A 10,664-nucleotide genomic window follows, 5' to 3' on the forward strand; every position below is an offset into this window, starting at 1 on the left:
GCCTGCGAAACAAATTTCGGGGTAAATTCCCACACGAAAGGTGCTAGGAACAAGCTAACGAAACTGCATGAGTTATGGAAGTATAACTGCCATTGTGTGTGTGTTTATACGACTAAAATGTGTCATTTTCTGGAGACGTAAATACATTAGTTTTGCAACTCTTGGTGGCAGGTTCTGTGTGTTTTGTTCTAAATAAGAGCGTGGCTTTTTAGTCTTGCTGAGGCAATGACCTCCGCGTTAGCATGCTATGCTATGTCGCCTTCAGGTAGCAGCAGCAGAGCTCTGGTCAGATCTGCGGTCAGACTTCTGCTGTCCGGCTTCTGTCAGCCTCAAGGTAAGAACAACATCTCATTCTCTGTGTGTAATTACTGTGGGCAGTGCAATATACACATGTTACCTCCTTCTCATATGGCCATAAATCAGTTTCATATTCACAAATGTATAAACGACATGGTTTAAATCTAAGGTATTTTTAGTGGTTGGGTTAAGGTTTGGCAAGTTTCTGGTGACGTAAGGAAGTGATTGTAAAGTTAGCTCTAGAGCAGCAACACAAACATATCTATATCAATATCTTGACATCATTTTGTTTCAATCTTTTTCAAGTAAATAAACTACATTTGAAAGTAAAGTCAGGGATGTTTAAAAAAGAAAAACAGGAGCAACAAGCAAGACAAACATTTTGAAGCAGGAAAATAATTCAATTTCTAATTATATTTTCTGTTCTTTTTATTTTAATCGTTTATATTTTGGTTACTTTGTCGCATCTGCAGAGCCTACATAGTGAGTTTTTAAGTTAAGTGTATTGAAAAGTTCTAAAAATATATAGGTTGCCGTTCCTGTTTGAGAAATTGATGTCATAATCTCAGCTGGTGGACAAGGGACAAAGTAACTATAAAAAAAAGATTAAAAAAAAAATATCCAAAATGGAACTCCACAAATGTTTTCCTTTTCTTGCACACGGGTGTATTTTGTTTGTGACCAATTGTGGATGATTTTTGTTGAAAAGTCTACAGTGGTTACCGTAGTTGTCCTGTCCAATAAATGGGTCTTTTAAAAAAAAAAAGGACAACGGAAAAATGTTAATTGTCTGTATCCATTGACATAATGACATTAGATTTCTGTGGAGGCTCCACTGAGTTATCTGTCAATAGTTTTCATTCTGTTTTTTTTGAACATTTAATACTTCTATAGGACAACATGGATTTCAAGAAATATTTTGATTAGTTTAGCACATATATTTAGTACTATTCTTTATGTTGCCATAGTAACACCGTTGAAGATGAAGATTATGATCAACATTTTTGTGCCAAATTTCATTTATCTACAATAAACATACAAATCAACCACAACATTTTAACCTAACTTAAACTTTGTTGTGTCAAATTAAATTAACTTTTTTGTTACTGTTCAGGGAGTCAAATTTAGGGATATTCCGTAAGTATAATAACGGCTCAGGCTTAATAATTTAACAATAACAGATTTGGAAGTCCACCTGCTTTGGATTGTTTTTGGTGGAATGACTTGTACATGTTACGGAACATGGCTGTTGTTCAAAAGGGTTGGTCCGCACAACTTGTCTGATGAAGGGCTGCACACAAAACATTGCATGGTGGGGAACATATCATAAAACACATTTTTGGAGCATATGAGTTGTGAATAAACCTTCACACACAACATACCTGTTTGTTCCTGCACACTCCCTTCAAAATGAATGTGTCTCTTTTCATTTTTAGTAAATTTTTTGTAAAAAATAAAATAAAATAATTAAACATCTTTAACTTTTGTGTGCAGGATGTCTCGTGTGTCCATGTAGAAGAATTTCTGTTAAACCTGGAGGTTTACAACCAAAAACAGTTCCACTAAGATATCTTGGTCAACCCAGCCCATACACTCATCCACATCTTATCAAGAATGGTGAGTGTTGAAATAATTGAAATTCATTACATGTTTTTAAAGTGACTTTTCTGAGGTTTGATACACTTAGTTTGTATTTGCAGGGGAAGTGACGCCAGGTTTGAGCCAAACTGAGTTTGAACTCCGGAGATACAAACTGGCCTCACTTATCGAAGCCCAGGCAGAAAGAATGGGACCCTCGACCTCCTCCAGTCACCATGTAGTTATTGTGCTTTCTCATCCAACTCGCTACATGACAAACGACATACCGTATCCCTTCCATCAAAACCAGGTCACTTTCTTTAGTTTCGGATTAATTTCCTACATGCCAAATAATGTATATCTTAAGAAATACTTGAGTGACTTTATGATATAACTTCTGCAGGACTTTCTTTACCTGACTGGTATTCTAGAACCTGACAGTGCCTTGATTCTCCATGGAAAAGGAAGTCCAGACCAGGCCATCTTGTTTGTTCCACGTCGAGACCCATCGAGGGAGCTGTGGGATGGCCCGAGGTCAGGAAGAGATGGGGCAGCTACACTGACGGGCATTGAGAGAGTTCACAGCACAGAAGAACTGGGTGTTGTACTAAAAAGTCTCAAAGGTAAGGTCTGTTATAATATGTTTCCACAGTAGTTGTTTCATATTAATATCTAACTGAAATGTTGCCACTTTTCTTAATCTTAAAAATATTAGGCAATACAATGTGGTATGATAGTTCTCAGCCAGCCCACCCTAAGGTGCATCAGACACACGTGTCCTCCATAATAGAGGCCGGATCGATGCCGCGCTCCCTCAGACCTCTATTGCAATCTCTCAGAGCTCTTAAAAGTTCTGCAGAAGTTGCACTCATGCAAGAAGCAGGTCGCATCTCAGCACAGGTTTGTCAACTCGAGCCAGTGGTTTAAAAAAACTAAACAAACTGTGTTTATTACTATTAACTGTCTTCTTTTAGGCATTTAGAAGAACCATGGCACTGTCCCAAGGAGACATAGATGAAGCTATACTTTTTGCTAAGGTATATAATACCTTTTCTTCTCTCGATGAACCATATTCATTTTGATTTAACATAATTTGTCCCTTTTGTTGCAGTTTGATTTTGAAAATCGGTTACATGGTGCAAACTTCCTGGCCTACCCTCCTGTAGTGGCTGGAGGAAATCGAGCAAATACTCTTCATTATATAAACAACAACCAGATAATCAAAGTAAGGAGTTATTTCATACTGCATATTGACATTAATGACGCATAAATCAAGTATAGTTTTAAGTCCTTGGTTTAATACCAACCTTCACAGTTGGTCTCACTTTGCTCAAAATAACAATTAACTGAACAGACTTCCAAGTGAACAAGCCACAATGCAGGGGTGTCAAGACTTTGAAAGTCCAGAATTATATCTCTCTGTATTTTTAATGCAGCTCTATAGCAGTCCGGTCAGTTTTCATCTTCAGGAGTTCAGATGGGCACGATTGACGGGTGGATTAGCCAATCAGGGACAGGCATGGGATGTCCATATCACAACAAACTGCCTAAGAGGAAAAAAGAAGGGACAATATATATGCCAGGATTAAAAAATATTGCAGATTTAGGCAGAATCAATGAGCGAAGCATAAAATACCGTTAGTCTGAGGTGAGAGAGGTTTGATTTTGTTGTAAGTGATGGATGACCAATGAGCCCCTTTGTTCCATAATGAAATCACTGAAATAAACAAATCTGATTGCACGCTTCTGTGGGAGTATAAATCTAATTGTTGCCATTTATTTACCCCCAATATACTTCCTCACCCAGGGTGGTCGGTGCCACTCCTGGCCACTCCGCAGAAATGTGTGTTTTAACTAATACTTTAACTAATACAAATACTTTGAATTGGCTAAAAGCGAAAAGAAAAACGTTACTGTTTATTATAAATATATTGAGTTAAGTGATCATATGTTCATACTTCACTCTTGAGCTCGAAGACATTATAAACAAACCTTCTTGTTGGAATAACTGTCACTCGTTCTTTCAGGATGGGGAAATGGTTCTTCTTGATGGTGGTTGTGAATACTTTGGTTATGTCAGCGACATTACTCGGACATGGCCTGTAAATGGAAAGTAAGTTTGTGTAACCGAAATTGTAATGTTTCGTTCAGACCAAGGCGTTCACATTCCAACTTTAATACCATGCTAATGGAATAAGATGGAACCAAAATTTGCAATTACCAGTAACTTGATTTTGAAAATAGTAGTAGGGCTTAGTTGTCCACTGACCTTGTTCAGCAAGACGCTTGCCTCCAGTGTCGGCATAGCTGTGTGTACAGTAAATGGTGTTAAATATTATGTATGCCCAAAAAAGATGGAAAAGCGCTATATAAATATGACCATTAACCGTTCTTCCTTGTAGGCCCTACAGAGGTGTAAAGGATTCTCATTTAAGAAGGTCTACCAACTTTTACAAAACTTAACCTTAAACAATAGATTTTAACATACTCCACTTGGTTAACAACATTAAAAATAGTGGTAATCTTCTCAAATAGTTTATTACGTGCTTGCATTTGGGGATCTTGGATTGGTGCAGCACTTTAGGCTTAAACCATTCCAAGATCCCCAGCGTGGCTGCCAATCTGCGCCATCAGCCCTTCGACCAATCCCTCACTTACACGCCACATTCATACTACGCAAGGTAGGTCAAGTGTCTTGCCTTAGGACACAACAACTGTTTGCGCTAGAGACCGTTCTAGCTCCTGATTTCCCCAGCTATCGCCCATTCAAGTACTAATCAGGCCCAAAACAAAGCAATGGTTATTATAGCCCTCTGACTGAAATCTTTATAACGGCATATAAATCCACTAAATATACTGTATTAGAATTAAATGTGAAAAGGGCTGAAGAGGCACGTCATCATCATGTGTTCTGGTCCAGCTGCACGTCATCATCATGTGTTCTGGTCCAGCTTCACGTCATCATCATGTGTTCTGGTCCAGTTGCACGTCATCATCATGTGTTCTGGTCCAGTTGCACGTCATCATCATGTGTTCTGGTCCAGTTGCACGTCATCATCATGTGTTCTGGTCCAGCTTCACGTCATCATCATGTGTTCTGGTCCAGTTGCACGTCATCATCATGTGTTCTGGTTCAGTTACACGTCATCATCATGTGTTCTGGTCCAGCTTCACGTCATCATCATGTGTTCTGGTCCAGTTACACGTCATCATCATGTGTTCTGGTCCAGTTGCACGTCATCATCATGTGTTCTGGTCCAGTTGCACGTCATCATCATGTGTTCTGGTCCAGTTACACGTCATCATCATGTGTTCTGGTCCAGCTTCACGTCATCATCATGTGTTCTGGTCCAGTTACACGTCATCATCATGTGTTCTGGTCCAGTTGCACGTCATCATCATGTGTTCTGGTCCAGTTGCACGTCATCATCATGTGTTCTGGTCCAGTTGCACGTCATCATCATGTGTTCTGGTCCAGCTTCACGTCATCATCATGTGTTCTGGTCCAGTTGCACATCATCATCATGTGTTCTGGTCCAGCTGCACGTCATCATCATGTGTTCTGGTCCAGTTGCACGTCATCATCATGTGTTCTGGTCCAGCTTCACGTCATCATCATGTGTTCTGGTCCAGTTGCACGTCATCATCATGTGTTCTGGTTCAGTTACACGTCATCATCATGTGTTCTGGTCCAGCTTCACGTCATCATCATGTGTTCTGGTCCAGTTACACGTCATCATCATGTGTTCTGGTCCAGTTGCACGTCATCATCATGTGTTCTGGTCCAGTTGCACGTCATCATCATGTGTTCTGGTCCAGCTTCACGTCATCATCATGTGTTCTGGTCCAGTTGCACGTCATCATCATGTGTTCTGGTCCAGCTTCACGTCATCATCATGTGTTCTGGTCCAGCTGCACGTCATCATCATGTGTTCTGGTTCAGTTACACGTCATCATCATGTGTTCTGGTCCAGCTTCACGTCATCATCATGTGTTCTGGTCCAGTTGCACGTCATCATCATGTGTTCTGGTCCAGCTGCACGTCATCATCATGTGTTCTGGTTCAGTTGCACGTCATCATCATGTGTTCTGGTCCAGTTGCACGTCATCATCATGTGTTCTGGTCCAGTTGCACGTCATCATCATGTGTTCTGGTCCAGCTGCACGTCATCATCATGTGTTCTGGTCCAGTTGCACGTCATCATCATGTGTTCTGGTCCAGTTGCACGTCATCATCACGTGTTCTGGTCCAGTTGCACGTCATCATCATGTGTTCTGGTCCAGTTGCACGTCATCATCATGTGTTCTGGTCCAGTTGCACGTCATCATCATGTGTTCTGGTCCAGCTGCACGTCATCATCATGTGTTCTGGTCCAGTTGCACGTCATCATCATGTGTTCTGGTCCAGTTGCACGTCATCATCACGTGTTCTGGTCCAGTTGCACGTCATCATCATGTGTTCTGGTCCAGCTGCACGTCATCATGTGTTCTCCTAGACAACCTCCTAGAGTCTTATTTTCAATTATATCTCATTTGTCTCTTTCTGGTCTTGCCAAATTTGTTTTGGAAACAAATGACTAAGATATGACGGAGCTTATTTGACCTGTTCCTATCTTTATAAAATATATGAAAATGTATTTTTGTGGTAAATCACTACATTTTTCTCCATAGATTTAGCCCTGCTCAGGCTGAACTTTATGAAGCTGTCCTTGAAGTACAGCGTTCGTGTTTGAGCCTGTGTTCTCCGGGGATCAGTCTGGATCACATCTACAGTTCCATGCTCGCACTGTTGGGACGACAGCTCAAGCGGTTAGGAATCATCAAGACCAGTGCCAGTGAGGCTGATGTGCTCAAGGTAAATGTCATATTGTAATTGTTTTGAGCTCAACAGTGGGTTTAATTTATTAATGCTAAACAATTCCACCCATCCTCACCTAGTGTCTTTTATTATAATTTTCCAAATTAGTATTAAAAGGGTATTCTTTGTCCAAAATACTTGTTATACACCCTTTGACAGGTAAGATACTTATTTCTGATATCCATTAGTCAAACCCAGCACATTACATAAAGAGACATTAAATCAAAGCATTGAAATAAATGCAGAAAAGGCTGATTATTAACTGGAAGTAGTTTCTTGTTTACTCTAGATTTGGCCTTGTCATAGTGCCACAAACTAGGACTTACTAAAAGTTTGTATGCATTACTTTATAGAGCTGGGGACAGTGCACATAATACATTCAGCTTGACAGGAAAGATGCAATGTCCATCTGTAGTCTCACGCTGTTGTTGGGTCCCACCGGGTGTAGCATCTCTTTCAGAGGAGGAGCCTAAAGTACATGTCCTGCTTCAATTCCCGCTCTTGACATAACCATCATTGGTAGTGCTCAGATTCACTGACCCGCAGGTTGGCGTTGCAATTCCAACTCCCACTGATTAATACTGTTGTTTTTTTCTTGGGCAAGACACTTAACCTGTCTCATCCCAAGTGTCTGTGTACACTGCTGTATGAATGTGTGTGAATGGGTTCATTATAAATACTGCTGGTGTCTTGGTTGAATTTTGGATCATGTTGCATTGCAGGCAGCACGACGTTACTGTCCACATCATGTTGGACATTATTTAGGAATGGATGTCCATGACACCCCTGAACTGTCTCGCTCCCAGCCTTTACAGCCTGGGATGGTCGTCACCATTGAACCAGGTACAAACTATAAATGTCCCAAAACACATCACAATTATGTCACTATTTGAGATTGTACTTTATTCTATGCTAGGCTTATACATCTCTGAGGACAATGACGAGGCCCCACAGCGCTTCCGAGGTTTGGGCATCCGTATTGAGGATGATGTTGTGATTCAAAACAAAGGAGGCCCTCTCATTTTGTCCTCTGAGGCACCAAAGACTATTTCTGAGGTAGAGCATGCGTGTGCCCAGAGATAGAAGACATGGTAAATAATCTGTTTGTAGTGGTGCCCTTTGCTGCAAGCAAGATCGTGGATGTGTTTTGTCACTAAAACGCAACATTTGAAGACTCTCCAGCTAATGTCAAAAGTGAATATAAAACAAGTGATGTGAATGAATAGATGCTGGTTAACACAGCCAGACAATTGGTTCTCGGTCTAGTGCTGCTACCTTCTTGTCTCCATGGCGATGGACACGTTAAATACCATACTGTGTAACATTTCAGGCAAAGCAATTACAAATCAAGCAGGTGGATGAGACCCCACCAGTAAAGTTACCTCCCTTTAAAGGTGAACTATGTATGAACTGTAGCCTGCTCTCTTACTGTTATAAAAAGAGGAACTACAATCACAACTGAAATTGTGTTGCCATGTTTTAACCTGCAGATGGAAAACACGTACATGTTTTTCTCATTCTCAGTATATGTACAGGTCACCTCCAGAATGCCCTCACTGAGCTGCTGAAGCTGCTGCTGAAGCGGCTGTATGTGCTGGGGTTTGGGTACTTTCAACTGGTTTTAGTCGTAAAAAAAACAGTCATCTTGAGAACCAAAACAGCATATTACAATAAACATCTTGTCCATCATGACAAGACAGGATTTTGATATAATTATAGTAAAGAAATAGTTTTATATTATATTTTTCTTGTCTTTGTAGTGCTGCTTTTTGTGTCTACGGGTTCTCAAGGGGTGTAATTCACCAGCACAGAACCTTTTATATTGTCCAAGTTAAGTTTTTTTCTTGCGAGAGGTATTCACACACACACGCAATATTTATATAAAAATGGCAATGATAATGTGCCATTCATCCCAAATTCACCTCCATCTTCTGGGTTTGTCCTGTTGAATAAAAATATTTTTCATTATTAACTTGTTTTTTCTTTTCCTTAAATAGTAATTTGCAGTTGTCCCTTAAACCAATACAATTAGATGACAGTTCCCTCTAGTATTTATGTAGTATTAGCCTTGTTGCCTAACCAGCGTTGCAATTTTGCTGCTTTTTTTATGTTTATTTTTTTTTTAAGTTAACCTTAAAGCCAGGGTCAGGAATCGAATATTTCCACGTGATTTTAGACGAATTCAAATGAAGTTGCCCCTCGTTTTGGCGCGTGAAGACACTCTCCCCTATCTCCTTCACTATCTCCTTCACTATCTCCTTCACTATCTCCTTCACTATCTCCTTCACTATCTCCTTCACTATCTCCTTCACTATCTCCTTCACTATCTCCTTCACTATCTCCTTCACTATCTCCTTCACTATCTCCTTCACTATCTCCTTCACTATCTCCTTCACTATCTCCTTCACTATCTCCTTCACTATCTCCTTCACTATCTCCTTCACTATCTCCTTCACTATCTCCTTCCCTATCTCCTTCCCTTCTCCTCCTCCCCCTTCACGCCTAATGTCGCTGTTCCTCCAACCCTCCCCCCGTCAGGAGGAGAAACAACAAGCAGCCATTTTGTTTGTGCGGACAGACCGACACAAACGGGAGGAGATAACCGAAAGAAGGAGCGACTTTTCGGCGGACGTAGAGCGGCCGCTCCTGGCAGTGGAAGAGAAGACCGTCCGCACTTTTTGTGTGAAAAAGCCACCAAAGACAGACAAAAGACACGGCTGGACGGGAAAGCTCCGGAGGGTGATGTGTTTCTATGTAGATGTCTGCATGCGCGAGAAGGAAATTACTCCAAAAATCCAAGCGAGGGGTGTTTACGGAGGCGGAAGAGCCGCACATTCTACGACGGAAAACCCTGCGATAAGTGGGAGACATCAACATGAAAGACCAGTATGTGTCTGAAGCGGAGGAAGCAGCGAGCCCGCAGAGGCAATTGTGTGAATAAATTGCTCCCGGGCAGAAGGGAAAGGTGGAAAGAGACGCGTGCGTAAGAAGGGGAAAGAAAACTGTCAGTATCGACGCGAGAGGTGCACCGCACTCCATCACAGCGACTCTAATCTGGCTCATTCTGGCTCATTCTGTCCATGGTTGTGGCTCATCGGAACGTGGGACATGGCTCGTTTTCTCCTGATCAAGTCTTTGTCGTCGGTGTTGGTTTAGTTTTTGGTATTTTTCTCTTTTTTTTTTTGACTCAACAGTCAATGACCCAAGGACTGTCAGAAAAGTCAGAAATGCGGCTCGGTTTCCTTCTGCAAACATCAGACTTAATTGGACGCATTTGTCTGTCTTTGACGCTGTGAACGTTCCCCACAATTACACTGCACAACAACAGAATCAATCCGGAAACTAAATCAATCACTGCGATTGAAGAGCAGCAGAAATATTCCGCAAAAAGGCCGCAACAAACAAGCCAAATAGTTGTTGTTTTTTACTCCAACAATTACATGCATGGTGCAATTTCTGCAACAGACACTGACATTTCATGCATGAGAATATTCTGCAATAGAGAGAGAGTGAGAGACTCAGTGTGGCAAAGTTCTGCAAAGTCCTCACTTATGTCTCTTTCCTTTTGCGCCAAGTTATTGTGAACCACGAACTTGTCATAGCCGTTTTACGACACTGAGATTACGAACATAGGACTGTCCACTTTGATAGGAATATATTGTCGGCTGGTGCAAATGGACTGTGCACGTTCATCGGACACGTTTAACGGGAAGGTTTAACCCGTGGACAACTTCTCCTTTCATGATTTAGAGCGGTGTTTGTGATAGTTTTGCGCCGCTAACGCTGCTCACACTTCTCGTTCTGACCCAGAAGATTGGGAGAGGATGGCGGACACAAGTTGGTGCTGCTCGGACGCCTGGTGTTGGGACAGTGTCGCACAAGAGGCTCCATGAGGCTGACACAGGGCCGCTCGCTCCACCTTCCCATCGCC

At 41.4% G+C, this 10,664-nt stretch overlaps 1 protein-coding gene across 1 annotated transcript; it reads left to right on the forward strand.

Annotated features, from left to right (window-relative positions):
• The first annotated feature begins 83 nt into the window (after positions 1–83).
• xpnpep3 (X-prolyl aminopeptidase 3, mitochondrial) lies at positions 84–8,620 on the forward strand. The gene is made up of 11 exons (XM_072443750.1): positions 84–334; positions 1,792–1,914; positions 1,998–2,185; positions 2,279–2,498; positions 2,591–2,775; positions 2,850–2,912; positions 2,987–3,100; positions 3,903–3,988; positions 6,547–6,730; positions 7,456–7,576; positions 7,650–8,620. The coding sequence occupies exons 1-11, from the start codon at positions 226–228 to the stop codon at positions 7,814–7,816; spliced, it is 1,560 nt and encodes a 519-aa protein (XP_072299851.1). The 5' UTR covers positions 84–225; the 3' UTR covers positions 7,817–8,620.
• The last annotated feature ends 2,044 nt before the right edge of the window (positions 8,621–10,664 follow it).

The sequence above is a fragment of the Eucyclogobius newberryi genome, unplaced genomic scaffold (assembly GCF_026437365.1).
Source record: "Eucyclogobius newberryi isolate DKJ021-1_F unplaced genomic scaffold, fEucNew1.0.hap1 SCAF_13, whole genome shotgun sequence".
In the NCBI taxonomy this organism is placed as follows: domain Eukaryota; kingdom Metazoa; phylum Chordata; class Actinopteri; order Gobiiformes; family Gobiidae; genus Eucyclogobius; species Eucyclogobius newberryi.

What these genes read in the sequence shown, in the direction of transcription:
- xpnpep3 (XM_072443750.1), top strand. Translation starts at nt 226, where the DNA reads ATGACCTCCGCGTTAGCATGCTATGCTATGTCGCCTTCAGGTAGCAGC. An exon ending in ATCCCTTCCATCAAAACCAG is followed by an intron (nt 2,186 to 2,278) that starts GTCACTTTCTTT and finishes TAACTTCTGCAG; the next exon opens with GACTTTCTTTACCTGACTGG. An exon ending in GTGAGGCTGATGTGCTCAAG is followed by an intron (nt 6,731 to 7,455) that starts GTAAATGTCATA and finishes GTTGCATTGCAG; the next exon opens with GCAGCACGACGTTACTGTCC.